Raw genomic sequence first — 15,100 nt, forward strand, 5'->3', positions numbered from 1 at the left:
GTCCAGTTTCTGGCTCTTATTCCGTGATCTGTGCGGGGAGTGGGGGAAGAGGAAAAATGACGCCATTAAATGTTGGTGGGTTTGCAAAGGGGCTTCACCAACTCAGTTGAGGAAAATGCGGTTGGCTCAGCTGTGTTACTTAGTTGGTTTTAAAGCTTCAAAAGGGGGAAGTTTGGTATTTATATCCTTCGCTTTCCGAATTGTTACTAGAGAACCTGTGCCCCATTTGGTCATCGTTTCAAAGATAGTTCTTTCCCTAAACAGAAAGAACAAGATGGCAATGGGAGTAGGAGAGATTTTTGGCTTCCTGCTGGCTTCCCCCTTGAATTTCCTTGTGGGAATCTGGCAGGGAGTAGCGGAATCCCTTCCTTCCTTCCTTCCTCCTCTCCTCCTTCCCTTCCCTTCCCTTCCCTTCCTCCCTTCCTCCCTCCCAGTCTGCCTCCCCTCCTCTCCCCTTCTCAGCAGACAGGTAAGTGGCTGATGTTTGAGTTTGGGAGGAAGCAAGGGATTGCTAAACTGACTGAGAAACTGTCACAGAACAATTACCCTGTTTCTCCCAAAATAAGACATCCCCTGATAATAAGCCCAGTTGGGCTTTTGAGCGCATGGCAATAAGGCCAAGCGATTATTTCAGGGTTCCAAAAAATATAAGACAGGGTCTTATTTTCGGGGAAACATGGTAAGATCCTGTGACTGCAGCAGCATCCCAGCAATGCAGCAGCAGTCAGTAGCTCTGAAGCGGCCAGAACTTTCCCCAAATTTCATTCCCTCAAGACCTATGGGTCCTGGGTTTTGGATGCATTCTGAAAGTTAGCCTATTTAAAGTATCTCGGTTCAAAAATCATGCACCAGTCAACGGCCATGGCAATGAGAGTTTAAATAGGATATAGGTTATTATTATTTATTTTAAATCCTTCAACCTATCAGTTGGCTTTCTTGCTAAAGAAGAAGAATCTGTTGTGGCTGGCCAATGGATCTGGCGGCAGATTCGGATAGTGAGGAGGTTGGGGAGGAACATGAGCCAGTCCTGGAGTCTGGGGAAGGCTCTGATGAGGGCTCTGCATCAGAGGCAGAGAGTGGGCCAGGGCCGTCTGACAGTTGTCAGCTGCCTTCGAGTCGGACATCAGTGAGGCAGAAGAACAGCTGGAGCCTGTTCCTAGTGTGCGCATGCACAGAGCTGCCAGACGAAGGGAACAGCTAAGGAACAAGGGCCGACTCAGGAGTAAAGCCACAGGTGGACAGTGAATGGCCCCTCCCAGAGGGAATAAAGAGGCTAGGTCAGAGCAGAATCAGCATGAAAAGAGAAAGTCTTTTAGGATTCCAGGAGCAATGCAAAAAATCTGGGACCACTAATTTTCCTCACCTGTTCTCCACCTGCTCTACCGTTTCTGGCAAGGGGATGTTACGAGTTTCCGGCAAGAAGGCCGCCACGATTCCAGATATGATGGGAGCCGCACCGTAGATAAGATTGGGCAGGAATGGGATATATTCTCCTGTCATCTTCACCGCCGGCGCCACGATGCCTCCTATGCGGGCCATGGTGTTGCTGAGACCCATCCCGGTTTGCCTGCACAGACAGACAGACAGACCCCAAGCAAAAAGGATTGGTCATGCTGCTTGACCTCATGGAGGTGTACCATACTTTGGCTCAATTTAAACCCCTGGTTTTTTTTTTCAACGACAACTCCCCTTTTCAATGACAAGGGGAGGGAGACTGGGAGATAAGGAGGAAGGGGAGGAAAGGAAAAGAAAAGAAAGGAGGAAAGGAAAGGAAAAGAAGAGGGAGAGGGAAGGAAAGGAAAGGAAAGGAGGAAAGGAAAGGAAAGAAGGAAAGGAAAGGAAAGGAAAAGAAAGGAGGAAAGGAAAGGGAAAGAAAAAGGAGGAAAGGAAAGGAAAAGAAAGGGAGAGGGAAGGAAAGGAAAGGAAAAGAAAGGAGGAAAGGAAAGGAAAAGAAGGGAAAGGAGGAAAGGAAAGGAAAAGAAAAGAAAGGAGGAAAGGAAAGGAAAGGAAAGGAAAAGAAAGGAGGGAGAGGGAAGGAAAGGAAAAGAAAGGAGGAAAGGCAAGGAAAAGAAAGGAAAGGAAAGGAAAAGAAAGGAGGGAGAGGGAAGGAAAGGAAAGGAGAGGAAAGAAAGGAAAGGAAAAGAAACGAGGAAAGGAAAGGAGGAAAGGAAAGGAAAGAAGGAAAGGAAAAGAAAAGAAAGGAGGAAAGGAAAGGAAAGGAAAAGAAAGGAGGGAGAGGGAAGGAAAGGAAAGGAAAAGAAAGGAGGAAAGGAAAGGAAAAGAAAGGAGGGAGAGGGAAGGACAGGAAAGGAAAAGAAAGGAGGGAGAGGAAAGGAAAGGAAAGAAGGAAAGGAAAAGAAAGGAGGAAAGGAAAGGAGGAAAGGAAAAGAAAGGAGGAAAGGAAAAGAAAGTTGGAAAGGAAAGGAAAGGAAGGAAGAAAGGAAAGGAAAAGAAAGGAAAGGAAAATAAAGAAGGAAAGGAAAGAAGGAAAGGAAAAGAAAGGAGGGAGAGGAAAGGAACAGGGAAGGGAAGGGAAGGGAAGGAAAAGAGGAGGGAGAGGGAAGGAAAGGAAAAGAGAGGAAAGAAAGGAAAGGAAAAGAAACGAGGAAAGGAAAGGAGGAAAGGAAAGGAAAGAAGGAAAGGAAAGGAAAAGAAAGGAGGAAAGGAAAGGAAAAGAAAGGAGGGAGAGGGAAGGACAGGAAAGGAAAAGAAAGGAGGGAGAGGAAAGGAAAGGAAAGGAAAGAAGGAAAGGAAAAGAAAGGAGGAAAGGAAAAGAAAGGAGGAAAGGAAAAGAAAGGAGGAAAGGAAAAGAAAGTTGGAAAGGAAAGGAAAGGAAGGAAGAAAGGAAAGGAAAAGAAAGGAAAGGAAAATAAAGGAGGAAAGGAAAGGAAAGAAGGAAAGGAAAAGAAAGGAGGGAGAGGAAAGGAACAGGGAAGGGAAGGGAAGGGAAGGGCAGCTATCTCGCACCCCTTTTCCTTCCTTTTCTTCCATGGGAGCCCAAATTATCTTTTTCACAGTCACCTGCCCTGCAGTTTCCTCCCCCAGCCCCCCCCCCCCCGGTTTGGTCTCTCACCGAAGGACCGTCGGATAAAGTTCTCCGGTGTATAAATAGATGCAGTTGAACGAGGCGCCTAAGCAGCCCTTCCCGAAAACGGCCACGGTAGTCCGAAGTGTCTGCATATCTGGGAGAAAGGGAGAAAAAAGGTCTGTGGTGAGGACCCCGCTCTCTCTCTGGAGCTCCAAGCCATTCGTGGTGAGGGGGGGGGTCTCATGGATGCCCACCAACCAGTCGTGGGTGGTCCATCACTGGAAGTCTTCCAAAAGAGACTGGACAGCCATGTGTCCAGAACGGTAGAGGGTGTCCTGCTTGAACAGGGGGTTGGACTAGATGACCTCCAAGGTCCCTTCCAACCTTGTTATCCTGTTAATTAATCAGGAGAATGGCTTGCCTTCAGAAATCGTGGGTGCTCCATCACTAGAAGTCTTCCAGAAGACACTGGACAGCCATTTGACCAGAATGATAGAGGGGTCTGCTGCTTCAGCAGGAGGTTGGACTAAATGACCTCCAAGGTCTCATCCAACCCTGTTATTGTATGTTGTATAATGGGGGTGGGAGGTGGGGAATAATGTTCCAGAGTTGACAATTATCTCTAGAAGGTTGCTGAAACCACAGCTTAGTTCAGTAAGGGGATCCAATTGCCAGTCACTGACACGGAGACACTGTCCGTGGTTCTGAATCGACCGATCCATCAGATCCAGTTTCCAGATGGGAGAATTGGTTCTGTTTGTGAGAATATTTGGTTCTTCTTCAGTTTACTTTGCTCACAACCTCACAGCCCCACCTCCGTCTATTCTCACATTTCTAATCTGCTGCAGAGACATTATTATTTGCTAACATTTGTATGCTGCTTTAATCCAAAGAGCCCTCTAAAGTACTGTTTTTAAAACCTCTTTTCAACTTTAAGATGGGTGGACTTCAGCTCCCAGAATTCCCCAGCCAGCTTGCTTTAAAATGGGTGGACTTCAGCTCCCAGAATTCCCCAGCCAGCTTGCTTTAAGATGGGTGGACTTCAGCTCCCAGAATTCCCCAGCCAGCTTGCTTTAAGATGGGTGGACTTCAACTTCCAGCATGATGACTGGGGAATTCTGGAAGTTGAAGTCCACCCCTCTAAAGCTTCTAAAGCTAAAATCTAAAGCTTCCTGAGCAAGAAGCAGAATCCCAGAAACCTTCTGGAAGCTTCCCCGAAACTTTTGAATCTCTGTATTGTGCTACTCAGACCCACCTTGAGGGATGAAGATGTTGGCCAGGATGGTTAACCCAGCCAAGATGAGGGCAATGGCTTGGGTGAACCGGCGCCCGATGTAGCTGATGGTGAGGACCGAAATAAACTTAGCCGGGAAGTCAACCGCTCCAAAAAAGAGTTGGATCAGGTAGATGTTGCCCCCGAAATTCTGCAAGTCCATCACCAGCCCATAATAAGCGAAACTGGTGGAGAACCTTGGAAGGGGACCAAAGAAAAAAAAATAAATGAATAAATAATACGAATAGAATAGAATAGAATAGAATGGAGTGGAGTGGAGTGGAGTGGAGTGGAGTGGAGTGGAGTGGAGTGGAGTGGAGTGGAGTGGAGTAGAGTAGAGTAGAGTAGAGTAGAGTAGAGTAGAGTAGAATAGAATAGAATAGAATAGAATAGAATAGAATAGAATTCAGAATAGAATAGATAAAATAATGAAATAATAAAATAAAATAAATACATTAAAATAAATAAAATGAAATGATAAAATATGAAAACTGAAATAAAATAACATAAAAATAATAAATAAACTAAAACTAACAAAACAGCAGAAATAAATTAAAATAAAGTAGGATAGAATGATAAAATAAAATAATAAAAAATGGAACTAATAAAATAACATAACATAAATTAAAATAGAATAGAATAAAATAATAAAAATATTAAATTAAAATAAAATGAAAAATAAAAAATGAAAAAATTAATTAAATTAAATTAAATAAATTAAAAAATTAAATTAAATTAAATTAAATAATTAAATTAAATTAAATTAAATTAAATTAAATTAAATTAAATTAAATTAAATTAAATTAAATTAAATTAAATTAAATAATTAAATTAAATTAAATTAAATTAAATTATTATTAAATTAAATAAATGCCAGCCCAAGAAAAGTGGAGGGAGAGGGTTTCTTTCCAGAGTTTTCAGACAAAGCTCACCAGACAAAGCAGACGCAGAGAGAGATCCGGCGCATGGTGGGAGTCCGGACCAGGTCAAGCACCGAAGCCTTAGATGTCATGGAGGCCAATTCCTCCTTCATCCTGGATCTCAGAAACTGGAGGGGGGGGGGCAGAGGTGGGTTTCAGCAGGTTCTGACCAGTTCTGGAGAACCAGTAGCGGAAATTTTGAGTAGTTCGGAGAACCGGTAGTAAAAAATTCTGACTGGCCCCACCCCCATCTATTCTCTGCCTCCCAAGTCCCAGCTGATCGGGAGGAAATGGGGATTTTGCAGTATCCTTCCTCCTGGAGTGGGGTGGGAATGGAGATTTTACAGTATCCTTCCCCCTGGAGTGGGTTGGGAATGGAGATTTTACAGCATCCTTCCCCTGCCACACCCACCAAGCCATGACACGCCCAAGCCACACCCACAGAACCGGTAGTAAAAAAATTTGAAACCCACCACTGAGGACAGGGGAGATACATTGCAAGGCCTGATTGAGTTTTTCAATTTGGGTGCTTTTTAATGGTGTGTGAAGGGTCAAGTCCGAAAACCTGGTCCGAGGAACAAGTAGTCCTCGACTTACAACAGATCACTTAACGACTTTTCGAAGTTACGATGGAATTCCTCCCCCCCCAATAATGATCTACCACTCAGCATTGAAGCTGGGGTATTGCCCCTCCCCCGGCCCTTGTGGGGGTGTCATGTGACCACATTTTGGGCCCTCATCAACCAACTGGGATTTACGGCCATTTGCAGCACCCTGCGGTCAAGTGACTGCGACTTATGACCGTTTTTGGGTTTTATGACCAGTTTCTGGGGAAAAAACTGGCCCAGAGAGAACAACTGCTGGTTCGCTTAATGACCGTCTTGAAAAAGGTTGTAAAATTGGATCTAGTCGCGCAGTGAGCTGTTTTACAAACAATCACAACTTATGACCACAATTGCCAGCCTCAATGGCGGTCATAACTCGAGGACTACCTGTATTGTAAAAACCCACAGGGAGCCTTCAACCTACGACTATTCATTTCATGACGGCCTGAAATCATGATGGCACTGCAAAAGAGACTTACGGCCTGTCCTCGCACTTACGACCATGGCAACATTCCCCACAGTCTCATGATCAAAATGAGGCGCAACTATGCAAACAAACGGAATTAATCTTTTAGTCTTTTGGGTCTGCACCTCAACATTGAGCTTTCCAGCAGCTTCCTCTTTCCTGTTCATTTTGGCCACCCTCTTGAGCTCCGTCACGGCCCGTTCAAGCTTCCCAGCTGTTATCAGCCAGCGAGCTGATTCAGAAAGCCACCTGTGGAAGGACGAAGGATGGTGAAAAGGAAAAAGACACCACAAGGAGAGACACGCTGGGGCTTACCAACTATTTCCCAGTTAATGCTATAGTTTCCAGCTCAGCAAACGAGCCGGGAGTTGAAAATATGTCATTGCGTCTTTGGTTTCCACGCTAAGGACTAGTGCATTGATATGTGTCTTAATGAAGGCTAAAATTGGGGACAGGATATGGGAAGGATGGCTGTCTCCCAGTCCCTTAATTTACCCCTGTTGTTGTGGTCCGCTGGCAGCCTGCGGAGCTGGAAGCAGAGTCAGACAGTGAGGAGGTTGGGGAGGAACATGGGCCACTCGTGGAGTCTGGGGAAGGATTGGAAGAGGGCTCTGCGTCGGAGGCAGAGATGGAGCCAAGGCCATCTGGGAATTATGAGCTGCCTCCAGAGCCTCCAGAGTCGGACATCAGTGAGGCAGAGGAACAGGGGGAGCCTGTTCCCAGTGCGCACATGCGCAGAGCTGCCAGAAGGCAAAAGGGACGACTTGGGAGTAAGGCTTGGAGATGATTGACCCCTCAGATAGGACATAAAGGAGAAGCAAAGGCACGTGAGCCTTTTCAGGAAGCAACTTTGTTCGTTCTGGCCGGTTTAAATTCTGAAGCTCCGTTTTGACTGTGCTCCGTGCGGCCTTGCAAAGCTAATTGCCAATTAGGCCTTTGGCAGCATGTCAAGGAAGATAAAAGTGGGTACTCATCAGCCTTATTCCAAAGGACTGTGGCAGACTTCTGTCGGACTCTTTACAAACTCTTTGTGACTCAGCACGGGCTGTGAATGAACGTAATTCACAGCCGTTGAAATAAAAAGAGAGCTTTGGGGACTAATCGTGTGCTTTTTTACTGTCTCAGGAAGCCGTGTCCTATTTACCAAGAATAACAGAAGAAAAAGAAAAATGGTAGAGAGACCGCCAGTTGTAAGTGGTGCCAATCTCGGAAAGTATACGCCAGGCCGGCCAGGACGAGCTGCCCAGTGGTGTACGCACAGCCATTGATGGTGCCCAGCACTGCCCGAGTCTTAGTGGGCGTCCACTCCACACCTGTTGGGAAGAACAGAACCAACATTCTGAGCTTGGTAGTACAGTGGTTTAATGTACCCTGTAATTAACACAGCTGCCTGCAATTTCTGCAGGTTCGAATCTTACCAGGCTCAAGGTTGACTCAGCCTTCCATCCTTTCTAAGGTAGGTTAAATGAGGACCCAGTTTGTGGGGGCAATAAGCTGACTTTGTATAAATATACAAAAGTATGAAGGCTATTGCTTAGCGCCTTGTAGGCCGCCCTGAGTCTCCGGAGAAGGGCGGCATATAAATCAAATAAAAAAAAATAAAAAAAAAACATTCGAAGGCTTTCAAACTGCCCACGTTAGGAAAAAAACTCAAATTGGCCAGAGAAAACAGTGGCCTCACTTAACAACTACCAGATTCGCTTAATAACCGTCGTGAAGAATAAGGTTATAAAACTGGATTTGGGAAAAGCAGAACCAGCATTCGAAAGCTTTCAAGCTGCCCAGGTTAGGAAAAAAACTCAAAATTGGCAAGTGGAAACTATCTGGGCTACCAAGAGATAAATTTAGCAGAAAAACAAACCACGCTCCAAAAATAATGGAATAATAGTGACTTTAAGGTCTATGGAACCTATGGAAATTCTCCGTCATCCAGGTCAAGATTGTCCCAAAGGTGCTTTTTCAGGAGGCAACTGGATTTTCTTTTTTTTTTTTCTTTGAAGACGTTTCGCTTCTCATCCAAGGAGCTTCTTCCACTCTGACTGGTGGAATGGTGAGGAATGGAAGGATTGATACTCTTTGCAGACAGCTGGTCATTTGCATCCTTTTAGAGGGTCGTTGAGGCCACTTGGAGGTTTACCTGTGTCCTGCTGAAAGGACTGTGTTGTAGACTGGAGAGAAACGATGTTGTATCCCTCCCTCTCTGTTGGGAGAGGGTTGTTCATTTTGGACACTGATGGCCCCTCTTTGACCCCTCTTTCAAACCAGCAGTCCTCTCTGTCCGAAATGTGGACTTTGCTGTCTTCAAAAGAGCGGCCTTTGTCTTTTAAATGGAGATGGAAGTACTAAATTGTGTCCTGATGTTCTCCTATGCTGTGCCATGCGTTTGTGAAGTGGCTGTTTTGTTTCCCCAACGTAAAGATCTGCACATGGCTTACTGCATTGTACTGCATTACCACATCGCTCACTTTGTGTCTGGGTGTTTTATCCTTCGGGTCGACAAGCTTATGCCTTTTAGTGTATTCTTGGGTTTGAAGTGTGCATGTACATTGTGCAAAGGTGGCCTCAACGACTCTCTGAAAGAACGCAAATGACCAACCGTCTGCAAGGAGTATAAATCCTTCTATTCCCCACCATCCAGTCAGAGCTGAAGAAGCTTCTTGGACGAGAAGCGAAACGTCTTCAAAAGAAAAAACAAGGAAGTCCAGTTGCCTCCTGAAAAAAAAGCACCTTTGAAGGCCGACTATTCCTGCCCATGGAGGTTCTATTTACGGCTCGCAGATCGCTCAACGCCAGATTGCCGCAAACCGGGGAAAGATGGTTCACGTGGCAATGGTTTGATCCCAGGGACTCACACAGAGAGACGCCGTTGAGCACGATGCCCGAGAAAGCCATCCCGCAGAGAAAACGGAGGACGCAGTAGACGCTGAATTGGGGAGAGAACGCAGTCGCTGTGCCGGATACGCCCAGCTGCAGGTAACACCACAAGAGGACTGGCCGGCGACCGAATCTGCGAGGCAGAAAAAGGAGGAACGTCAGAACGGAAGTGGGGAGGAAAGACGATACGAGGAAGAAAAGATGGAGCCGAAATTCTGTCTCCCGTTCTCATTTTCATCGGAACCCGCTCAATACCACCTCTGATCCTGTCGCGTGCGAGAAAATTGACTTCGGAAGTTTCTTAGAAAAAGGAAAGAAGGAAAAAAAAAAAGGTTCATTCTTGAACTGATTTAGTAAGGCACAAATGCCTCTTTCTTCATGCAGGTAGACCTTGACTGAGTCCCAAATTCCTGAAACATTTGTCAGGTGAGTTTTGCCCAGTGATGATAGGTAAAATTTGTTACTACCGGTTCTGTGGGCGTGGCTTGGTGGTGGTGGTGGGAATATGACAGTGGGCGTGGCCAACTTTTTTTTTTTTTTTTTTTTTTACTTTTAAAACCATTTTTTCTACAACCTCTTCGGCTGAAGAGGTTGTAAAAAAAAAAGTGCTTTTAAAGCCTCTGACGATCCCAGCTGATTTGCCGGATTGGCAGAGGCTTTTTTTTTCCCTTTAAAAATATTTTTTCTATAACCTCTTCGGCCGAAGAGGTTGTAGAAAAAAATGCTTTTAAAAGCCTCTGAGGATCCCAGCTGAGCCGCACGATCATCAGAGGCTTTTTTTTTTTTTACTTTTAAAAGCATTTTTTTGGCCGAAGAGGTTGTAGAAAAAATGCTTTTAAAAATAAAAAAAAGCCTCTGATGATTGCGCAGCTCAGCTGGGCAATGGGGGGTGGGGGGGCAGGGATTTTTGCTACCGGTTCTCCGAACCACTCGCCTCCAACGCTACCGGATCAGGTGATCTGGTCCGAACCGGGAGCATTTCATCCCTGGTTTTGCCCCGTTTTATGACTTTTCTTGCCACAATTGTTAAGCGAATCACTTGCACTTGATAAGTTAGTCACCCGGTTGTTAAGTGAACCCGGCTTCGTCCCTGGATTTTGCTTGTCAGACGGTCACAAAAGGGGGGTCAGGTGTCCCCCCTGGGGACACTGCGACCGTCATAAATATGAATCGCTTGCCAAGCATTTTGATCGCATGATTGTGGGGATGGCTGAGACAGTCTCGTAACTGTGAAAAATGGCCATAAGTCACCTTTTTCAGTGCCATTGTAACTTCCAACGGTCGCTAAATGAAGTGTTGTAAGTCGAGGACTGCCTGCTTACCCCAACCATCATGCTTCCCATGGGAGTTTCACTCAGCGTCCAAACCCCACTTTAAATTGGAAATAAATTTTCAAGCTTGCTGGAACAAAGCAGAAAAACGGAAGCCTCTTCGGAAGCAAACAGCCAGATGGATTTCAGAGGGAAAGTAATACAAGGAGTCCTCGACTTACAATGGTTCATTTAGTGATTCATTTAGGGACTTATGACCGTTGCGCCATCTCCGTGGTCACGTGATCAAAAATTGAGACGCTTGGCAACTGGCATGTACTCATGACAGTTCCAGTATCCTGGGGTAAGTCACGCGATCCCCTTCTGACAAGCAAAATCGGTGCGACTCGTTTAATGACCAGGTTACTAACTTAACAGCGACACTGATTCCCTTAACAGCGGTGGCAAGCCGGGTTGTAAAATGGTGCAAATATATCACCGAACGAATGTCTCGCTTTATAGCAGCAGAAAATTGGAGCTCAGTTGTGGTCGTAAATCAAGGATTACCCGCAGTGCAAAACGGGGCCCCGGTTTTTGGAGAGGTGTTTTGCCGTTTTGTTTTATTTTTCCCCTCGTGTCTCTTAAATCTGTGAGCTTTATTCCAGTTAGCGTTTAAGCACTGCAACTTGGTCTTCTAAATTAGGAGTAAATATTAATAGAAATATTTTACTGAGTCATTCAATAAGACATCACTGTACAGAACTGGGTGGGTCTTAGCAGAAGCTAAGTTATCTGGTTAATTATCCCCTTAGCGTCTTAAATGATACTTTTATCCTACATCTGCACTTAAGATATTGGTGCATGTTCAATGCATGTAATCAAGAGAAAAAAAAAACAACTAGCACTTTGCACATGGCCAGAGGCAATTCTCCCTTGCAAACTTATCCAGTTAATGATCGCTTAGTGTCTTATAACGTTAATTTGGTACTTTTATCCTCGATCCACACTGCACCTAGGATATTGATGCATGCTAAAGGCAGTTGATAAAGAAAAGCCCTAGCACTTTGTACATGCCCAGACGCACTCTCTGGTTGCAAAGTTATCCAGTTAATGATCGTTTTGCCTCTTACAACATTAATTGGTACTTTTATCCTGGATCCGACCTGCACCTAGGATATTGGTGCACGCTAAATGCATGTAATGAAGGGGGGGGGGAATCTAGCACTTTGCACATGCCCAGAAGCGTTCCTCAGCTGCAAAGTTATCCAGTCCATTATCCCCTTAGCATCCATCCTACAACATTAACAGCTATTTTTTTATCCTGGGTTCGCACCGCGCCGAAAATATTGGTGCATATTTTTTTTTATTTGCATTCATTTTTTATTTTTGCATCAATGAACGCCAATTAATTTGGCATTCATTGACACCATTAAACGCATTTAATAAAGAAAAACCTCTGCACACACTCCGAGACATTCCTGGGATGCAGAGTCGAGCTAAGCTATAGCAATTTCCCTCCACTTTACAACATGTCGAACTTGGGTACCGAAATTCTCGTCACTCACCTGTCCGAGAGGCCGCCGAATAAGATCCCGCCGACTAAAACTCCTGCCATATAAATCGACTGAGCCATTTGCTTTAGTGTCCGGGAGGAACAAACCAGATCCCACTGCCGAAAGATTTGGGGTCATGCAGAAGGACCAAGAGAAAATATATATATATATTTTAAAGCCATTATTTTCTTTCCCCCACCCACCAAAAATAGGTTTTCGTCTCCCAGGAACTGTGCACGCTTTGGAACTTCCATCGTTCCACGGATGTGTCCCAACTCTCAATTTAAAATTAGGGTGCTGTGTTTCCTGCACACGGTGGGCTTTGCAAATTTGTAGGGCCACAGCCCCCTAAAACAGCAATGGTTAATCTTTTTGCCCCCTGCTCCCTGCACATACGCCCCCCACCCCGTGCCTTCCAGGTTGGTGCAGAAAGCTTTCCAGGCCCAAAATGAGGCATGGGGCAGCCCCCCCCCCACCCCCGCGGACCATTTTGGGCCTGGAAAGCCTCCTGCACCAACCAGCACCCCCCCACACATGTGTCCTCCCCCCATGTGCCCCACTCAGCGCATGCGTGGCAGAGACCCAAAGACCATCTGGCTGGCAGGAGGCGCATGCATATACGCTGTGGAGCTACAGTGGGGCGATGGCTGGTGTGCCCGCAGAGAGGGCTCTGCCTGCCACTATATATGGGCAGTGATGGCTAACCTTTTGGCTGTTGCGTGCCAAAAGCGGGGGGACCGCAGGGTAGGGGTCGCGTGCGTGCGCGCGTGCCCACACCCATAATTCAATGTGCCCTGCCCTCCCCACACATGTGCGTGTGAACCCCTCCACTTTTGGTACGCGATGACATGATGCGCCCGGTAGGCCCGTTTTTTTGCCCTCCCCAGGCTCCGGAGGCTTCTCTAGGAGCCTGAGAAGGGTGAAAACAGCCTTCCCCAACCCCACCGGAAGCCAGAAACAGCCCGTTTTCTGACTTCCGGTGGGCCCAGAAGGCCCGAAAATTAGTTGGTTGACGGACGCATGCGTGCTGGAGTTGAGCTAGGGTAACGCTGGCGTGCCCACAGATATGGCTCACCTGTGGCACACATGCCATGGGTTTGCCATTACGGCTATAGGGTCTCCTGCTTGAGCAGGGGGTTGGACTAGAAGAGCTCCAAGGTCCCTTCCGACTCTTATTATTCTGTTATAAACGCATTTTTGGGCAAGCTCTTATAAAAAATAAAATCCATCTCCCTGGCCTTAGGGTTGGGCAAGAAATAAATCTATCGCTTATTTTTAGCAGCTTGTTCTAAAACACGGGAGAAGAATCGCCGCGCTTAAGTTAGCAGCATCGTGGTCCTAAAGTGAATCTGGCTTCCTTGTTGGCTTGGCTTATCAGAAGGTTGCAAAAGGGGGGGGGTGTCACGTGACCTTGGGCCCCCCGCAACCGTCATAAGTCTATCCCAGTTGCCCAGCGTTTGAATTTGGATCACGTGATGACGACCCTGGGGATGCTGCAACGGTCCTGTGAAAAAAATGGTCGTAAGTGCCGTTGTAACTTTGAACAGTCACTAAACGAACGGTTGTAAGTCGAGGACTGCCTATACCAGTGATGGCTAACCTTTTTGCCATCATGTGCCAAAAGCAGGGGGACCACAGGGGGCGCACCGAACTTCCAACTTCCGGAAGCCAGGGAGCCTCTCTAGGTGCCTGGGGATGGCGAAAACGGCTTCCCCATCCCCCCACAGGCCCTCAGGAGGCCGGAAATGGCCCGTTTGTTGACTTCCAGTGGGACCGGAAGGCCCATTTTTTGCTCTCCCCAGGTTCCAGAACCTCTCTGGCTTCCGGAAGTTGGCAAATGGGCTGTTTCCAGCCTCTGGAGGGCCTCCAGGAGGGTGGGAAAGGCCGTTTTCACCCTCCCCAGGCTCCTAGAGAGGCTCTGGAGCCTGGGGAGAGCAAAAAACGGTCTTTCCCCATCCCCCTCAGGCCCTCCAGAGGCAGGAAACAGCCTCTTTCCCTACTTCCGGGTGGCCCAGAAGGCCCGAAAATCAGTGCACCAGAGCTGCACTGCACCTCTGAATCCAGACAACCTTTGGTCTCACCTCTGTCACAATCGTCTGGTGGAAGATGCTTCGGTTGTACACCCATCCGTCTCCACACGGTTCGGTTTCCATCTGAGTTTCGTTCTCTGTGGTGCCGTTCGGACGCCACCACTGCTGCTGGCGGAAACGGTGACACTCTGCTGGCTTTCGGTTCTCATCCATGGGAAGGGAGACCACAAGGAGAGCCTCGTCTTCGGAACTTCGGTTCCCGGGAGCAGCGTCGCGGCTGGTGGCGCAGTGGTGATCCGGCGTCCCCGCGGTAAAATTCTGCAGCATCATATGACAAGCCATCATCAGTAACGGAATGGAGATGAGAGTCACGTAGACGAATTGGAAGCGTCCCATGCTGCCGACGTGTTCTAAGATGTCTGTGAAGCCCATGATGGACAGCTGGAAGGATCAAACTTGGAGAACCCTGTGTGTGTGTGAGAAGGTGGAGGAAAAGGATGTAGCAGTTGGACCTCTTTCTGGTAGATGTCTATCAAACCTTGCATTAGCACTGTTTTTTTAGGAAGGACCTTAAACCGGTATCTTTGAAGGGACTTAAACTAGTTTCTTCAAGGGACCTTCAATCAGATCTCCAAAGGATCTTCAACCAGATCTCCAAAGGACCTTCAACCAGATCTCCAAAGGACCTTCAACCAGATCTCCAAAGGACCTTCAACCAGGTTCTCCGAAGGCTCTTCAACTAGATCTCCAAAGGACCTTTAACCAGATCTCCAAAGGACTTTCAACTAGTTTTTTCAAAGGACCTTCAATCAGATCTCCAAAGGATCTTCAACCAGGGTCTCTTCATCCAGAAAACAGGAGGTCTTTTCTAGAAGCCACAAAGATGAAGGATGTGGTTTTGGAGTCTTCTTCTGGAATCAAGGAATAAATATACCACCTCCTCTAATCTGGGTGGGATGGGCTGTTCTTCATCCAGCAAAAGCTTGTCTTCTCTCTTTCCGTAGAAAAAGTCTCTTTTTAGAGGGAAAAAAAATCCCAATCTTCCAAGAAGTTGAACCAAGACGGAGGCAAGTTCTAGTTGAGCTCCAGGTTAAAATGTGA

The 15,100-nt window shown here is 46.6% G+C and overlaps 1 protein-coding gene across 1 annotated transcript; it reads right to left on the bottom strand.

Annotated features, from left to right (window-relative positions):
* Nucleotides 1-1,278: 1,278 nt before the first annotated feature.
* Nucleotides 1,279-14,431, bottom strand: LOC139322327 (solute carrier family 22 member 6-A-like). The gene is made up of 9 exons (XM_070951407.1): nt 14,051-14,431; nt 11,982-12,085; nt 9,145-9,299; nt 7,437-7,605; nt 6,418-6,541; nt 5,234-5,349; nt 4,284-4,498; nt 3,074-3,182; nt 1,279-1,567 (listed from the first exon to the last, which is right to left on the bottom strand). Exons 1-9 carry the CDS (start codon nt 14,429-14,431, stop codon nt 1,360-1,362), a joined length of 1,581 nt encoding a protein of 526 aa, XP_070807508.1. The 3' UTR covers nt 1,279-1,359.
* Between the last annotated feature and the right edge of the window lie 669 nt (nt 14,432-15,100).

The sequence above is a fragment of the Pituophis catenifer genome, unplaced genomic scaffold, assembly GCF_029215685.1.
Source record: "Pituophis catenifer annectens isolate HBS135680 unplaced genomic scaffold, rPitCat1.0.hap2 SCAF_10, whole genome shotgun sequence".
In the NCBI taxonomy this organism is placed as follows: Eukaryota; Metazoa; Chordata; class Lepidosauria; order Squamata; family Colubridae; genus Pituophis; species Pituophis catenifer.